An 18,527-nucleotide genomic window follows, 5' to 3' on the forward strand; every position below is an offset into this window, starting at 1 on the left:
CTGCAGTAAACAGACCATATGAGCCATACTGTAGTAAACAGACCATATGAGCCACACTGCAGTAAACAGACCATATGAGCCATACTGTAGTAAACAGACCATATGAGCCATACTGTAGTAAACAGACCATATGAGCCAATCTGCAGTAAACATACCATATGAGTCATACTGCAGTAAACAGACCATATGAGCCATACTGCAGTAAACAGACCATATGAGCCATACTGCAGTAAACAGACCATATGAGTCACTGCAGTAAACAGACCATATGAGCCATACTGCAGTAAACAGACCATATGAGCCATACTGCAGTGAACAGACCATATGAGCCATACTGCAGTAAACAGACCATATGAGCCATACTGCAGTAAACAGACCATATGAGTCATACTGTAGTAAACAGACCATATGAGCCACACTGCAGTAAACAGACCATACCATATGAGCCATACTGCAGTGAACAGACCATATGAGCCATACTGCAGTAAACAGACCATATGAGCCATACTGCAGTAAACAGACCATATGAGTCATACTGTAGTAAACAGACCATATGAGCCACACTGCAGTAAACAGACCATACCATATGAGCCATACTGCAGTAAACAGACCATATGAGCCATACTGCAGTAAACAGACCATATGAGCCATACTGCAGTAAACAGACCATATGAGCCATACTGCATTAAACAGACCATATGAGCCATACTGCCGTAAACATACCACATGAGCCATACTGCAGTAAACATACCATATGAGCCATACTGCAGTAAACAGACCATATGAGTCATACTGCAGTAAACAGACCATATGAGCCATACTGCAGTAAACAGACCATATGAGCCATACTGCAGTAAACAGACCATATGAGTCACACTGCAGTAAACAGACCATATGAGTCACACTGCAGTAAACAGACCATATGAGCCATACTGCAGTAAACAGACCATATGAGCCATACTGCATTAAACAGACCATATGAGCCATACTGCCGTAAACAGACCATATGAGCCATACTGCAGTAAACAGACCATATGAGCCACACTGCAGTAAACAGACCATATGAGTCACACTGCAGTAAACAGACCATATGAGCCATACTGCAGTAAACAGACCATATGAGCCATACTGCATTAAACAGACCATATGAGCCATACTGCCGTAAACATACCATATGAGCCATACTGCCGTAAACATACCATATGAGCCACACTGCAGTAAACAGACCATATGAGCCATACTGCAGTAAACAGACCATTTGAGCCATACTGCAGTAAACAGACCATATGAGCCATACTGCAGTAAACAGACCATATGAGCCATACTGTAGTAAACAGACCATATGAGTCATACTGCAGTAAACAGACCATATGAGTCATACTGCAGTAAACATACCATATGAGCCATACTGCAGTAAACAGACCATATGAGCCATACTGCAGTAAACAGACCATATGAGTCATACTGCAGTAAACAGACCATATGAACCATACAGCAGTAAACAGACCATATGAGCCATACTGCAGTAAACAGACCATATGAGCCATACTGCAGTAAACAGAGGGCGGTGTGGTTGTTGTTGTGGAAACCACATGGTTTGTTTACTCATTTCATCAGTGGAGGCAAGGTGGACAGTAGCTTGTTTCTTCTAAAGGAAACTCACAACTCTGATCTATAAATTCATTGATTGATTGGTTAAGTCTGATCTATAAATTCATTGACTGATTGGTTAAGTCTGATCTATAAATTCATTGACTGATTGGTTAAGTCTGATCTATAAATTCATTGATTGATTGGTTAAGTCTGATCTATAAATTCATTGATTGATTGGTTAAGTCTGATCTATAAATTCATTGACTGATTGGTTAAGTCTGATCTATAAATTAATTGACTGATTGGTTAAGTCTGATCTATAAATTCATTGACTGATTGGTTAAGTCTGATCTATTAATTAATTGACTGATTGGTTAAGTCTGATCTATAAATTCATTGACTGATTGGTTAAGTCTGATCTATAAATTCATTGATTGATTGGTTAAGTCTGATCTATAAATTCATTGACTGATTGGTTAAGTCATTGGTTGATTGATCAATTGTGCAAAGCCATCTGGAAGAAACAGCTTCGACCACTGTTTGAAGCAGGCATCTGCATGTTGGTTCTCGTCAGGGCGGTGGATAAAGTCGTCAGGGCGATGGATAAAGTCGTCAGGGTGATGGATAAAGTCGTCAGGGCGATGGATAAAGTCGTCAGAGCTGTGGATAAAGTCGTCAGGGCGATGGATAAAGTCGTCAGGGCGATGGATAAAGCTGTCCTTACCTGGGGTTATGTTCTGAATGGACCAGTCCTTTAATAAAGTTGTCCTGACCTGGGGTTATGTTCTGAGTGGACCAGTCCTGTAATAAAGCTGTCTAGACCTGGGGTTATGTTCTGAGTGGACCAGTCCTGTAATAAAGCTGTCCTGACCTGCGGTTATGTCCCAAATGTTACCCTATGAGCCCTGGTCAAAAGTAGTGCACTACATAGGGACTAGGGTGCCATTGCTAGCTGTATTGAACGGTTCTTTGTATTTGCTACGCTGTGCTAGCATCACATTAAGACTCAGGGAGGGAATGGCTCTACGAATGACTGCTCACTTGGATGAGTTCAAATCCAGGAGCAACGGACTCTACCATTTACACAACTCCCCTTGGGGTTTTATACTGTTTACATCCAGTAGTAATGCACTCTACCATTTACACAACTCCCCTTGGGGTTTTATACTGTTTACATCCAGTAGTAATGCACTCTACCATTTACACAACTCCCCTTGGGGTTTTATACTGTTTACATCCAGTAGTAATGGACTCTACCATTTACACAACTCCCCTTGGGGTTTTATACTGTTTACATCCAGTAGTAATGGACTATACCATTTACACAACTCCCCTTGGGGTTTTATACTGTTTACATCCAGTAGTAATGGACTATACCATTTACACAACTCCCCATGGGGTTTTATACTGTTTCAATCTGAGTGGGGCGGCAGGTAGCCTAGTGGTTAGAGCATTGGGCCAGTAACTGAAAGGTTGCTAGATTGAATCCCCGAGCTGACAAGGTAAAAATATGTCGTTCTGCCCCTGAACAAGGCAGTTAACCCACTGTTTCTAGGCTGTCATTGTAAATAAGAATTTGTTTTATATTGTTTACATCCAGTAGTAATGGACTCTACCATTTACACAACTCCCCTTGGGGTTTTATACTGTTTACATCCAGTAGTAATGGACTCTACCATTTACACAACTCCCCATGGGGTTTTATACTGTTTACATCCAGTAGTAATGGACTCTACCATTTACACAACTCCCCTTGAGGTTTTATACTGTTTACATCCAGTAGAAATGGACTCACAGACTACCCTTGGGGTTTTGATTCTCTATCTGTCTCCTTGGTTAAACATGACCCTGGACTGTCTATCTGACTCCTTGGTTAAACATGACCCTGGACTGTCTATCTGTCTCCTTGGTTAAACATGACCCTGGACTGTCTATCTGTCTCCTTGGTTACACATGACCCTGGACTGTCTATCTGTCTCCTTTGTTAAACATGACCCTGGACTGTCTATCTGTCTCCTTCCTTGGTTACACATGACCCTGGACTGTCTGTCTGTCTCCTTCCTTGGTTACACATGACCCTGGACCGTCTATCTGACTCCTTGGTTACACATGACCCTGGACTGTCTATCTGACTCCTTGGTTAAACATGACCCTGGACCGTCTATCTGTCTCCTTGGTTAAACATGACCCTGGACTGTCTGTTTGTCTCCTTGGTTAAACATGACCCTGGACCGTCTATCTGACTCCTTGGTTACACATGACCCTGGACTGTCTATCTGACTCCTTGGTTAACCATGACCCTGGACCGTCTATCTGTCTCCTTGGTTAAACATGACCCTGGACTGTCTGTTTGTCTCCTTGGTTAAACATGACCCTGGACTGTCTGTCTGTCTCCTTGGTTACACATGACCCTGGACTGTCTATCTGACTCCTTGGTTACACATGACCCTGGACTGTCGATCTGTCTCCTTGATTAAACATGACTTTTGCATATGAAGTCTATTCCTCGGTTTAAAGTCACGTTGTCCTCTTTGACAAGACATTGTCATTACCTCAATCTTTCTTTGTATTGCTCTTTTAATTCTCTGGTGTCATAATGCCTCAGAAGGAATCCGGTGAGCATGTTTTATGTCTAATAGTTATTCACGCTTTGCAAAACAACACCCCTTTTATTTTTATGTTCCTGTCATTAATAAATCTCAACCTCTCTTTATTACCGTAATAACATCTAACTGACTTTATAATGAGTCTTATTGATACTTATTGATACTTGAGCCAATCAGGAAGCAGCCAGGGGGTTGATGATCAGATGTAGCAGGAAGACAGCATAACATACAGTACAGACATGTATAGGGACTGGGTTACAACCCAAATGGCATCTTATTCCTTTCATAGTGCACTACTGTTAACCAGGTTCCATAGGGCTCTATATAGGGACTGTTGACCAGGTTCCATAGGGCTCTATATAGGGACTGTTGACCAGGTTCCTTAGGGCTCTATATAGGGACTGTTAACCAGGTTCCATAGGTTTCTAAATAGGGACTGTTGACCAGGTTCCATAGGGTTCTATATAGGGACTGTTAACCAGGTTCCACAGGGCTCTATATAGGGACTGTTGACCAGGTTCCATAGGGCTCTATATAGGGACTGTTGACCAGGTTCCATAGGGCTCTATATAGGGACTGTTAACCAGGTTCCATAGGGCTCGCAACTGATGCGACCTGGAAAAACTATCTTCAAACCGTGTGAGATGAAGAACAGCCGTCAAAGGCCTGTGTTCCTTATATGAGACAAGAGCTTAAGCCAAGTAAAGTATGCCATGTGGATCTGGTCAAAAGTAGTGCACTAGATAGGGAATAGGGTGCCGTTTCGGCCGTACCCCTGGATAGAGACAGATACAGGTCAGCGGTCACAGGAGTGTCCCATCCTGTTGTGCTTACCTGGAAATCTGTGACCAGGTCGCGTCCCAGGGTGCTGATGGGCGAGTCTCGGGACATGGAGGTGACCCCTGACAGGAAGCTGCTAGACTCTGTAAGGTTGGGCATGGGCGACAGGTCATCCCCCCTATCCCGGTCCCCTCCCCTCTCCCTTAGCCTGTCTCCCAGGTGATCCACCTTCTCCATGAAGGTATGGAGCTCTGTTCTGAAGGCCTTCATCCGGGTGTTGATAGTGTCCAGGACCTGGGAGTCTTGCAGGGACTCGGGGAGTGTGGTGGTGTCCCCCCTGTCCTCTCCGCTTCCCTCCCCCCTGTGTCCTCTGAACCCCTCTATGCAGAGACTGTCCCCTCCTGTTACGATAATCTTTCCCTCGTAGATCAGACTGTCCGTGTCGGTAATAAGACGGTCTACGGTCTTCCCAAGACGCTCTGCTTCTCGTTTGACGTTCATGAGCGTCTCACGGTCTTCTCGTCTGAGGTTGGCTAGTTCCGTGGTGCTGAGCCCGCTGATCTCGTCCGAGGGCTTGTGACTTTCGAAACCCGAGGTCGTGGTCGTTTTCTCGAACAGGTCCTCCGAGTCGCTCTCGCCGCCGACAGGCCCCTCCCTCTTGGGGTGTAGAAGGAGGAGCCTCCCAGTCTCTTCCTCCTCTGCGGCGTCACGGCGGCCGGCGTCGCTGTCTGCATCGCTGTCCCGCGGGGAGCCGGTGCGGAGGCCCAGGTGTTGGGCCAGGTCACAGCGCTGAACGTTGGACATCAGGACTCTGTTCTCATACTGCAGCTTCATCACCTGGATGGGTAAGGAGACAATACACCAATATGTTAGCTTCAGAGAGAAGACACCAATATGTTAGCTTCAGAGAGAAGACAACATTATGTTAGCTTCAGAGATAAGACAACATTATGATAGCTTCAGAGAGAAGACAACATTATGTTAGCTTCAGAGAGAAGACAACATTATGTTAGCTTCAGAGAGAAGACAACATTATGTTAGCTTCAGAGAGAAGACAACATTATGTTAGCTTCAGAGACAGTACACCATTATGTTAGCTTCAGAGAGAAGACACCCTTATGTTAGCTTCAGAGAGAAGACACCCTTATGTTAGCTTCAGAGAGAAGACAACATTATGTTAGCTTCAGAGACAGTACACCATTATGTTAGCTTCAGACAAAAGACAACATTATGTTAGCTTCAGAGACAGTACACCAATATGTTAGCTTGAGAGAGAAGACACCATTATGTTAGCTTCAGAGACAGTACACCATTATGTTAGCTTCAGAGAGAAGACACCCTTATGTTAGCTTCAGAGAGAAGACAACATTATGTTAGCTTCAGAGACAGTACACCATTATGTTAGCTTCAGAGAGAAGATAACATTATGTTAGCTTCAGAGACAGTACACCATTATGTTAGCTTCAGAGAGAAGACACCAATATGTTAGCTTCAGAGAGAAGACAACATTATGTTAGCTTCAGAGAGAAGAGAACATTATGTTAGCTTCAGAGACAGTACACCATTATGTTAGCTTCAGAGAGAAGACAACATTATGTTAGCTTCAGAGACAGTACACCATCATGTTAGCTTCAGAGAAGACAACATTATGTTAGCTTCAGAGAGAAGACAACATTATGTTAGCTTCAGAGAGAAGACAACATTATGTTAGCTTCAGAGACAGTACACCATTATGTTAGCTTCAGAGAGAAGACAACATTATGTTAGCTTCAGAGACAGTACACCAATATGTTAGCTTGAGAGAGAAGACACCATTATGTTAGCTTCAGAGACAGTACACCATTATGTTAGCTTCAGAGAGAAGACACCCTTATGTTAGCTTCAGAGAGAAGACAACATTATGTTAGCTTCAGAGACAGTACACCATTATGTTAGCTTCAGAGAGAAGACAACATTATGTTAGCTTCAGAGACAGTACACCATTATGTTAGCTTCAGAGAGAAGACACCAATATGGTAGCTTCAGAGAGAAGACAACATTATGTTAGCTTCAGAGAGAAGACACCCTTATGTTAGCTTCAGAGAGAAGACAACATTATGTTAGCTTCAGAGACAGTACACCATTATGTTAGCTTCAGAGAGAAGACAACATTATGTTAGCTTCAGAGACAGTACACCATTATGTTAGCTTCAGAGAGAAGACACCAATATGGTAGCTTCAGAGAGAAGACAACATTATGTTAGCTTCAGAGAGAAGACACCCTTATGTTAGCTTCAGAGAGAAGACAACATTATGTTAGCTTCAGAGAGAAGACACCATTATGTTAGCTTCAGAGAGAAGACAACATTATGTTAGCTTCAGAGACAGTACACCATTATGTTAGCTTCAGAGAGAAGACAACATTATGTTAGCTTCAGAGAGAAGACAACATTATGTTAGCTTCAGAGAGAAGACACCATTATGTTAGCTTCAGAGAGAAGACACCATTATGTTAGCTTCAGTGACAGTACACCATTATGTTAGCTTCAGAGAGAAGAAAACATTATGTTAGCTTCAGAGACAGTACACCATTATGTTAGCTTCAGAGAGAAGACACCAATATGTTAGCTTCAGAGAGAAGACAACATTATGTTAGCTTCAGAGAGAAGACAACATTATGTTAGCTTCAGAGACAGTACACCATTATGTTAGCTTCAGAGAGAAGACAACATTATGTTAGCTTCAGAGACAGTACACCATTATGTTAGCTTCAGAGAAGACAACATTATGTTAGCTTCAGAGAGAAGACAACATTATGTTAGCTTCAGAGAGAAGACAACATTATGTTAGCTTCAGAGACAGTACACCATTATGTTAGCTTCAGAGAGAAGACAACATTATGTTAGCTTCAGAGAGAAGACAACATTATGTTAGCTTCAGAGAGAAGACACCATTATGTTAGCTTCAGAGAAAAGACACCATTATGTTAGCTTCAGAGAGAAGACAACATTATGATAGCTTCAGAGAGAAGACAACATTATGTTAGCTTCAGAGAGAAGACACCATTATGTTAGCTTCAGAGAGAAGACACCCTTATGTTAGCTTCAGAGACAGTACACCATTATGTTAGCTTCAGAGAGAAGACAACATTATGTTAGCTTCAGGAACATCTTAAGATAAAACGTCTTTACTAAGATAACAACGGGATACAATGCACAGAGCATTATTGTTACTCTAGTGAGTCATTCACAGAGCATTATGGGTACTGTAGTACATCATACACAGAGCATTATGGGTACTGTAGTACATCATACAACACACCTTCCCACTGAGCTCGTTGATCTGCATCCTGGATGCTTTCAGCTCTTCCATCATCACCACACCGCTCCCGTTACCCCCGCCGCCACCGTTACCCCCATTACCGGTCTTCATCAGCATCACTCCAACATCGACCTCCTCGTCTCGCGGGCCAAACTTGAAGCGGTTCAGTTCGGAGGTCAGCTGTTTGTTGTGGTCCTCGATCTCTGAGATGGACCGCCGTAGAAGTTCTGCCTCTTCCTCTACAAACTGTAGGTGGCGCCGCAGCTCCCCGGCTGACTCCAGAGCGTCTCCGCCGTACGGGGAGGAGGGCATGCTGCTGAAGGGCTCCCGGCCGAAACAGTCCCTCTCGTACTGGCAACGGATGTCCTCGTTCTCAGCCCTCAGGCCTCGGTTCTCCACCTGATAATAATGATCACAATGTCATGTTTTATTTAGGAAATGATTTTCTTTGTTGTACGAAAGATAAAAATGATGACAAAGTTTGTTTTCGAAATGGTCTCTTATTTACTATGTAGTTCACTGCTTTACACCCCCCTGGGCCCTGGGAATGCATCGGGCCCTGGTAGTGCATAGGGCCCTGTTCAAAAGTAGTGCATAGGGACCTGGTCTATAGTAGTCGATAGGGCCCTGGTCTATAGTATTACATAGGGCCCTGGTCTATAGTATTACATAGGGCCCTGGTCTATAGTAGTGGATAGGGCCCTGGTCTATAGTAGTGCATAGGGCCCTGGTCTATAGTAGTACATCGGGCCATGGTCTATAGTAGCGCATCGGGCCCTGGTCTATAGTAGTACATAGGGCCCTGGTCTATAGTAGTGGATAGGGACCTGGTCTATAGTAGTGGATAGAGACCTGGTCTATAGTAGTACATAGGGCCCTGGTCTATAGTAGTGGATAGGGACCTGGTCTATAGTAGTGGAGAGTGCCCTGGTCTATAGTAGTACACAGGGCCCTGGTCTATAGTAGCACATAGGGCCCTGGTCTATAGTAGTACATAGGGCCCTGGTCTATAGTAGTGGATAGGGCCCTGGTCTATAGTAGTACATAGGGCCCTGGTCTATAGTAGTGGATAGGGCCCTGGTCTATAGTAGTGCATAGGGCCCTGGTCTACAGTAGTACATAGGGCCCTGGTCTATAGTAGTACAAAGGGCCCTGGTCTATAGTAGTAAATAGGGCCCTGGTCTATAGTAGTACATAGGGCCCTGGTCTATAGTAGTGCATAGGGCCCTGGTCTATAGTAGTGGATAGGGACCTGGTCTATAGTAGTACATAGGGCCCTGGTCTATAGTAGTAGATAGGGACCTGGTCTATAGTAGTACATAGGGCCCTGGTCTATAGTAGTGGATAGGGCCCTGGTCTATAGTAGTGCATAGGGCCCTGGTCTATAGTAGTGGATAGGGACCTGGTCTATAGTAGTACATAGGGCCCTGGTCTATAGTAGTAGATAGGGACCTGGTCTATAGTAGTACATAGGGCCCTGGTCTATAGTAGTGGATAGGGACCTGGTCTATAGTAGTGGGAAAGGGTGACATTTGGGGGACACAGCCAAAGGTAAAATAGTCAGGGCACCTACCTCTAGTTCAACGATCTTCCTACCCAGAATATTAGCCTCTTCCTCCACCAATTTGAGTCTGAGCCGTAGCTCGGCCTCTCTGGTGCTGTGGGGCCCACCACCTGCAAGCTCTGCCAGGGGTAGAGGGCTGTCCACGTCCCCGTAGACTGACTTATACTTCTGTATCTCCTGCTCTAGCTCTTCCTTCTCCCTCCCCAGCTTGGCCATCTTCTTACGCATTAGGGTAGATTCTTCCTTAGAGAACTGCAGCTGACACCTGAGATCTGCACTGTCCTCCTGGTTCGGATACTTCTTGTCCTTAAACGTTTCCCTGCTCCCTCTCCTCCGTAAAGCGGTCTGTGAGAAGGAAGGAGAAATCACAAACGTTAGAGAGGACATACTGATACACTGACGGATACGATAACTAGGACAAGGTGGGGATAATGATTTATACAGTTTTAATCCTTAATCTTTTGTCCTTTTTTTTTTGACAGAATACACGTACGTATAATATCAAGGACCCGGAGGTTTTCCTGCTCAGGTCTTGTCAATCAAATTCAATCAAATTTATTTTATAAAGCCCTTTTTTACATTAGCAGTTGTCACAAAGTGCTTGTACAGAAACCCAGCCTAAAACCACAAACAGCAAGCAATGCAGATGTAGAAGCATGGTGGCTAGGGAAAACTCCCTAGAAAGGCAGGAACCTAGGAAGAAACCTTGAGAGGAACCAGGCTCTGACAGGTGGCCAGTCCTCTTCTGGCTGCGCCAGGTGGAGATTAAGAGTACATGGCCATTAAGGCCAGGTCGTTCTTCAAGACGTCCAAATAATAATCACAGTGGTTGTCGAGGGTGCAACAGGTCACCACCTCAGGAGCAAATGTCAGTTGGCTTTTCATAGCCGAGCATTCAGAGGTCGAGACAGCAGGTGCGGACTCCTTTGAAGTGAGTTTAAAGTCTACATGTTCAGAGAGACAGACGGACGGACAGAAAGACAGACATGCAGGCAGACAGACAGAGAGAGAGAGAAAGAGAGAGAGACAAACAGACAGACAGACAGACAGACAGACAGACAGACAGACAGACAGACAGACAGACAGACAGACAGACAGACAGACAGACAGACAGACAGACAGACAGACAGACAGACAGACAGACAGACAGACAGACAGAGATAACGATAGCAAGAGAGACAGACAGAGATAGAGATAGCAAGAGAGACAGACAGACAGACAGACAGACAGACAGACAGACAGACAGACAGACAGACAGACAGACAGACAGACAGACAGACAGACAGACAGACAGACAGAGATAGCGATAGCAAGAGAGACAGACAGAGATAGAGATAGCAAGAGAGACAGAGACAGACAGACAGACAGACAGACAGACAGACAGACAGACAGACAGACAGACAGACAGACAGACAGACAGACAGACAGACAGACAGACAGACAGACAGACAGACAGCGATAGAGATAGCAAGAGAGCAAGAGAGCAAGACAGACAGACAGACAAACAGATAGAGAGAAAGAGAGCAGAAGACAGACAGACAGACAGACAGACAGACAGACAGACAGACAGACAGACAGACGTTGTCCTGTGTTTACTCCCATGTTATAGTGCTGTAACCAAGTGGGTTGCTCAACATAAACTGAGACCAGGAAGTGAGTGAGTCAAGGTCTGTCCCCGGCGGGTGTAACGAGGTCACAACACCCTCAGTCTTTCCATCTGGCCGGCCGTCTACGATTCGTATACACTACTAGCTAGCCCCGCTAGGCTATTTAAGTTAGCACTACATATACTGGTGTTGAGAGGAGACTGGGGATTTGGTTTGAAGTTTCATGTACTTCCCTAAGCCATGGGAGATTGTAAATGTCATGTGGGTTTGACTTTATAGCACGCCTGTAGCTCCCACACAGTGGTCTCATAGGAATCTGTAGAAATGTCATAACAAGTAACATAGCCGGCAAAGTTGGATTACATTCATAAGAAATTTATGATTCAACTGAAATAGTAAAACTTGGGACTCAGATATTTATTTAGCAATATTCTACAGTATAGACCAGCATAACTCAGGTGGCTGAAGCGTTACATGTCATTTAGTCTAAAAATGCTTGAGAAAAGGTATTCTGTGACTGTCAAGGCTGTTCGAAGGATCGGACCAAAATGCAGCGTGTTCGTAGTTCCACATATTTTATTTATAGTGAAACTAAATGCAATACACGAAAATACTTGAATACACACAACAACAAAAAAAGAAACGTGACGCAGAGAGGGGAAAACACACTACTCAAAAGATAATCACCCACAAAAACAGGAAGAAAAAAACACCACTTAAATACGATCTCCAATCAGAGGCAACGAGGATCAGCTGCCTCCAATTGGAGATCAACCCAAACAACCCCAACATAGAAACAGAAAAACCAAGAACTCAAACATAGAAATAGAAAACATAGAAAACCCAAAACACCCCCTGTCACGCCCTGACCTACTCTACTATAGAAAAAGACATCTTACTAGGGTCAGGACGTGACAGTGACCCAGAAAACAAAACTGTAAAGTTTCAATATCATTACGAAGATAATGTTATGAACATGAACATTGTCTGATTCAAAACTTGGAAAATGTGCACATTTAATTTAATATTATAAATCAAAGGTACGATTTTGAAATCATAACACATTTTTGGGTAATTACCCCTAGCAACATTCTAAGGTTGCCATGTTACATCTCGGTAACTAATGTTACATACATTTCATGTCCATGCAGAAAGCGATGCATATTACCGGACTGGAGGAATCCTGAAATAATACGAGAAAATAAGAACTTGTTTAAAACATGCTAAATAAATGTTTCTTAGATGCCAGGATCAGTGTTTAATTTAGCTTTTTATTTATTTATTTTGGTAATTTCCTGCATGTAAATGACCAAAGCGCCCTCTAGTGGCCTCATGGGTGGAACGTTATTGATATGTTTCTGTAACGATAATGCTAGTACGAACTCGAACCCAGGCGCAGAGAAACACAGCAAGTAGAGGTAAGGGTAAATCCAAATCTTTTACTTAAGAGTCTTAACAGAAACAAGGCAACAGCACAAGAACACACTAATAAAACATGAGTCCTGAGCAAAGACACAGGCCAGAACAGAGAAGGTAATTAAACACAGGTGAATCCAATAAGTAATACATCAGGGTAACCTGGAAACTAGAAAACAGGGTAAGGGGAACCAGCGGTAACCAAGGAAACAACAATCAAATAACACAGAACCTGTGACAGTTTCATAATTTCATAAATTAATAAACACATTTTTTTTTTACACCGAAAATCCAGTGTTTCTATGTGAAACGGTTTTATTATATTTCTGTCTTCTGTGATGTATATAAAGTGTAAAATTAGGATGCAAACTCAGAATTGAATCCATTTCTCTATACCTGACATGGTCCAGGTATCTTTTTATTCACACAACCACGTGTGTGAGGTGTATACCTTTGATTCAAAGTAGATTTGTTTAAAACTACCAAATAAACGTCCTGTGTGACCCTGATTTAGCTCCCTGCAGTTAAAGGTTAACCACTGTGTTAGCTAGCAAATGTTGAGCTGTCTATGGTTTGGCTAGTAGGCAAAAGCAATGGTGGCCCTTGTAGGCTAAATACAGCTGCTAAAACGTCTTACATTAACCTGAAAAAAACACATGGTTAAAATATATTTCCACGTTTCGGGGGGGTTCATCCAGATCAGTGAAGGCAACATGTTGCTTGAGTTGATGTAAGGAGGAACCCTGAATGTACAACATAGCTCCGTGCTCCAGTGTGGACCCCAGGATGAGTAGCTGCTGCTTTCGCAGGAACTAATGGGGATCCATAATAAACCCCAGGAAGAGTAGCTGTTGCCTTGGCAGGAACTAATGGGGATCCATAATAAACCCCAGGAAGAGTAGCTGCTGCTTTGCAGGAACTAATGGGGATCCATAATAAACCTCAGGAAGAGTAGCTGCTGCCTTGGCAGGAACTAATGGGGATCCATAATAAACCTCAGGAAGAGTAGCTGCTGCCTTGGCAGGAACTAATGGGGTTCCATAATAAACCCCAGGAAGAGTAGCTGCTGCTTTGCAGGAACTAATGGGGATCCATAATAAACCTCAGGAAGAGTAGCTGCTGCCTTGGCAGGAACTAATGGGGATCCATAATAAACCCCAGGAAGAGTAGCTGCTGCCTTGGCAGGAACTAATGGGGATCCATAATAAACCCCAGGAAGAGTAGCTGCTGCCTTGGCAGGAACTAATGGAGATCCATAATAAACCCCAGGAAGAGTAGCTGCTGCCTTGACAGGAACTAATGGGGATCCATAATAAACCCCAGGAAGAGTAGCTGCTGCCTTGACAGGAACTAATGGGGATCCATAATAAACCCCAGGAAGAGTAGCTGCTGCCTTGGCAGGAACTAATGGGGATCCATAATAACCCCCAGGAAGAGTAGCTGCTGCCTTGGCAGGAACTAATGGGGATCCATAATAAACCCCAGGAAGAGTAGCTGCTGCCTTGACAGGAACTAATGGGGATCCATAATAAACCCCAGGAAGAGTAGCTGCTGCTTTGGCAGGAACTAATGGGGATCCATAATAAACTCCAGGAAGAGTAGCTACTGCCTTGGCTAATGGGGATCCATAATAAACCCCAGGAAGAGTAGCCGCTGCCTTGACAGGAACTAATGGGGATCCATAATAAACCCCAGGAAGAGTAGCTGCTGCCTTGGCAGGAACTAATGGGGATCCTTAATAAACCCCAGGAAGAGTAGCTGCTGCCTTGGCAGGAACTAATGGGGATCCATAATAAACCCCAGGAAGAGTAGCTGCTGCCTTGGCAGGAACTAATGGGGATCCATGATAAACCCAGAATTGTAGCTGCTGCCTTGACAGGAACTAATGGGTATCCATAATAAACCCCAGGAAGAGTAGCTGCTGCTTTGGCAGAAACTAATGGGGATCCATAATAAACTCCAGGAAGAGTAGCTGCTGCCTTGGCTAATGGGGATCCATAATAAACCCCAGGAAGAGTAGCTGCTGGCTTGGCAGGAACTAATGGGGATCCATAATAAACCCCCAGGAAGAGTAGCCGCTGCCTTGACAGGAACTAATGGGGATCCATAATAAACCCCCAGGAAGAGTAGCTGCTGCCTTGACAGGAACTAATGGGGATCCATAATAAACCCCCAGGAAGAGTAGCTGCTGCCTTGGCAGGAACTAATGGGGATCCATAATAAACCCCAGGAAGAGTAGCTGCTGCCTTGACAGGAACTAATGGGGATCCATAATAAACCCCAGGAAGAGTAGCCGCTGCCTTGACAGGAACTAATGGGGATCCATAATAAACACCAGGAAGAGTAGCTGCTGCCTTGGCAGGAACTAATGGGGATCCATAATAACACAAGGTCAAACATATCAATATCAGAATGTTAATGTTCATTACATTCTCTACGTTATGTTGCGGAAATGTAGCATTTCCGTTTTCTTGATTACAGAACATTTTTTGGTGGGTGGCCCTTGGACTGTTTGTTATTCTGACTGATTTATTGAGAGCTTGATCTGCCTGGTGTGAGTGTGAAACAAATCAAATCAAAGTTTGTCAGTAACGTAAGCTGAATACAACAGGTGTAGGTAGACCTTACAGTGAAATGCTTACTTACAGGCTCTAACCAATAGTGCAAAAAAGGTATTAGTTGAACAATTGGTAAGTAAAGAAATAAAACAACAGTAAAAAGACAGGCTATATACAGTAGCAAGGCAATAAAAGTAGCGAGGCTACATACAGGCACCGGTTAGTCAGGCTGATTGAGGTAGTATGTACATGTAGATATGGTTAAAGTGACTATGCATATATGATAAACAGCGAGTAACAGTAGCGTAAAAGCGGAGTTGGCGGGTGGTGGGTGGGACACAATGCAGATAGCCCGGTTAGCCAATGTGCGGGAGCACTGGTTGGTCAGCCCAATTGAGGTAATATGTACACGAATGTATAGTTAAAGTGACTATGCATATATGATAAACAGAGAGTAGCAGCAGCGTAAAAAGTGTTTGAGAAGTGGTGTTGTGTTGGTGTGGTCAGAAATAAGGTAGTGTCCTAAAAAAAGGGATCAACATTAAACTATCATCGGAAACCTTCTCACTGGGCACAGATGTCAATTCAACGTCTATTCCAAGTTGGTTCAACGTCATTTCATTGAAATGACGTGCAAACAATGTTGATTCAACCAGTGTGTGCCCAGCTGGGATTAAATAATCACACTCAACAACCTGTTCCTGAATCTCTTCACACCACTTCAAAGCTCTGCATTAAAGCCATGCTAGCCAGTCAACATGCTAGCCAGTCAACATGCTAGCCAGTCAAAATGGTTTTCTGCATAATATTATTAATATTACGACAAGATTTTGAAAGTTTTTATTCGTTTTTGGTGTTCGGCTGTTTTTTAGTTTTTTTTTACAACATTTTTCTTGAGGCAAGTCGAAGATCGGTTGCCGAAGTCTACACCACTTCGTCAGTAATTGGTCAATAGTAGGGATGAGAAGTATGGAGAGACAACTAGCTTTCATGCACATTTTATCACTTGAGAAATACTGCACCTGTCACGTCCTGACCATAGTAAGTTGTTCTTTTCTATGGTAGAGTAGTGCAGGGCGTGACAGGGGGGTGTTTGTCTATGTTTTGTATTTCTATGTTCAGTTTCTAGTTTGGTATTTGTTCGTTTTGTTTGGTATGACCTCCAATTAGAGGCAGCCGGTTGTCGTTGTCTCTAATTGGAGGTCATATTTAAGTTGATGTTTGTCCCACCTGTTTTTGTGGGTGATCAATTCTTGAGTAGTGTGTTTTCTCTCTGCGTCACGGTTTGTTGTTTTGTGTATTCAAGTATTTAGTGTTTGCATTTTGTTTCACGGTAAATAAACTATGTGGAACTACGAACACGCTGCATTTTGGTCCGATCCTTTGAACAGCCGTGACAGCACCAAACATCTTAGCTAGATGTAAAATTGTTTGACTAAGATCTCCTCCTCAAAAAAAATCTAATTTAATGACAGATTTGTTTTAAATTAATCCAGTCTATTTTGAGGAAGTGTTACTGGCTATGTAGTAGCTACGGTGTCTCGAGAGGGACAAACGTTTTTCAAGCAAAGGTATTTTAAGATATGCGAGCATAGATGTTTACTTTTGGCCTAGCCGAGTTCTGCTAGAAGCAAACAGAACCTATTCTGGGCCTAGTAGAGGAGAATTGGTGTGTGTGTGTTCGCGCAATGCATGTACTGTAGTAACTGAGAGGGAACAGCCAGAGCAGGGCTTGAACCAACAACCTTGTGCTTAAAGGGTGAGTGTGCAACCATCTGTACAATTAAAGCTTGGACCTCTTGACAGAGGCAATAGTACACTCACATACAGTGAGGAGGCTAAATGTGTAGCGCTGTAAATGTGTAGCGCTGACATCACAATCACACATGAAATTCTGTATCCCCATGTGGCTGAGGTAAGTCTCCAGCCACTATGACATAGCCTACATACACAGATCAAGCACATACCAGCCTGCTTCCTCTCCAAGGACTAGAATAGAACTCAAACCAGCCTGCTTCCTCTCCAAGGACTAGAATAGAACCCAAACCAGCCTGCTTCCTCTCCAAGGACTAGAATAGAACTCAAACCGGCCTGTTTCCTCTCCAAGGACTAGAATAGAACCCAAACTGGCCTGTTTCCTCTCCAAGGACTAGAATAGAACCCAAACCAGCCTGCTTCCTCTCCAAGGACTAGAATAGAACTCAAACTGGCCTGTTTCCTCTCCAAGGACTAGAATAGAACCCAAACTGGCCTGTTTCCTCTCCAAGGACTAGAATAGAACCCAAACTGGCCTGTTTCCTCTCCAAGGACTAGAATAGAACCCAAACCAGCCTGCTTCCTCTCCAAGGACTAGAATAGAACTCAAACTGGCCTGTTTCCTCTCCAAGGACTAGAATAGAACCCAAACTGGCCTGTTTCCTCTCCAAGGACTAGAATAGAACTCAAACTGGCCTGTTTCCTCTCCAAGGACTAGAATAGAACTCAAACCGGCCTGTTTCCTCTCCAAGGACTAGAATAGAACTCAAACCGGCCTGTTTCCTCTCCAAGGACTAGAATAGAACTCAAACCAGCCTGTTTCCTCTCCAAAGACTAGAATAGGATACAACAGAAAATGTGTGTTCCGCTTTGTCTCTGAGCCTCTCGAGACTACAAACACACAGGCACACACACAAACACACAGGCACACACACACACACACACACACACACACACACACACACACACACACACACACACACACACACACACACACACACACACACACACACACACACACGCACACTCACACACACACACACGGTTTTCCTAAGCAGCAGCTTCTATGGCTGTGATCTGTAGTACTATAGTAGCATAGATATGATCACAGTATTACTATAGTAGTATAGATATGATCACAGTATTACTATAGTAGTATAGATATGATCACAGTATTACTATAGTAGCATAGATATGATCACAGTATTACTATAGTAGCATAGATATGATCACAGTATTACTATAGTAGTATAGATATGATCGCAGTATTACCATAGTAGTATAGATATGATCGCAGTATTACTATAGTAGTGTAGATATGCTCACAGTATTACTATGGTAGTATAGA

The 18,527-nt window shown here is 43.6% G+C and overlaps 1 protein-coding gene across 3 annotated transcripts in view; it reads right to left on the bottom strand.

The window, feature by feature from the left end:
• The window catches only part of LOC106591360 (microtubule cross-linking factor 1), a 262,906-nt gene that overhangs the window by 155,811 nt on the left and 88,568 nt on the right, over nucleotides 1-18,527 (bottom strand). For all 3 annotated transcript variants that reach the window (XM_045694518.1, XM_045694519.1, XM_045694520.1), the window contains exons 4-6: nucleotides 9,853-10,188; nucleotides 8,280-8,678; nucleotides 5,034-5,816 (exon numbers count right to left, since the gene is read on the bottom strand). In XM_045694518.1, coding sequence (XP_045550474.1) covers nucleotides 5,034-5,816; nucleotides 8,280-8,678; nucleotides 9,853-10,188 — 1,518 coding nt within the window. The remainder of the gene's footprint in view (nucleotides 1-5,033; nucleotides 5,817-8,279; nucleotides 8,679-9,852; nucleotides 10,189-18,527) is intronic.

This window comes from Salmo salar, chromosome ssa14, assembly GCF_905237065.1.
Source record: "Salmo salar chromosome ssa14, Ssal_v3.1, whole genome shotgun sequence".
In the NCBI taxonomy this organism is placed as follows: Eukaryota; Metazoa; Chordata; class Actinopteri; order Salmoniformes; family Salmonidae; genus Salmo; species Salmo salar.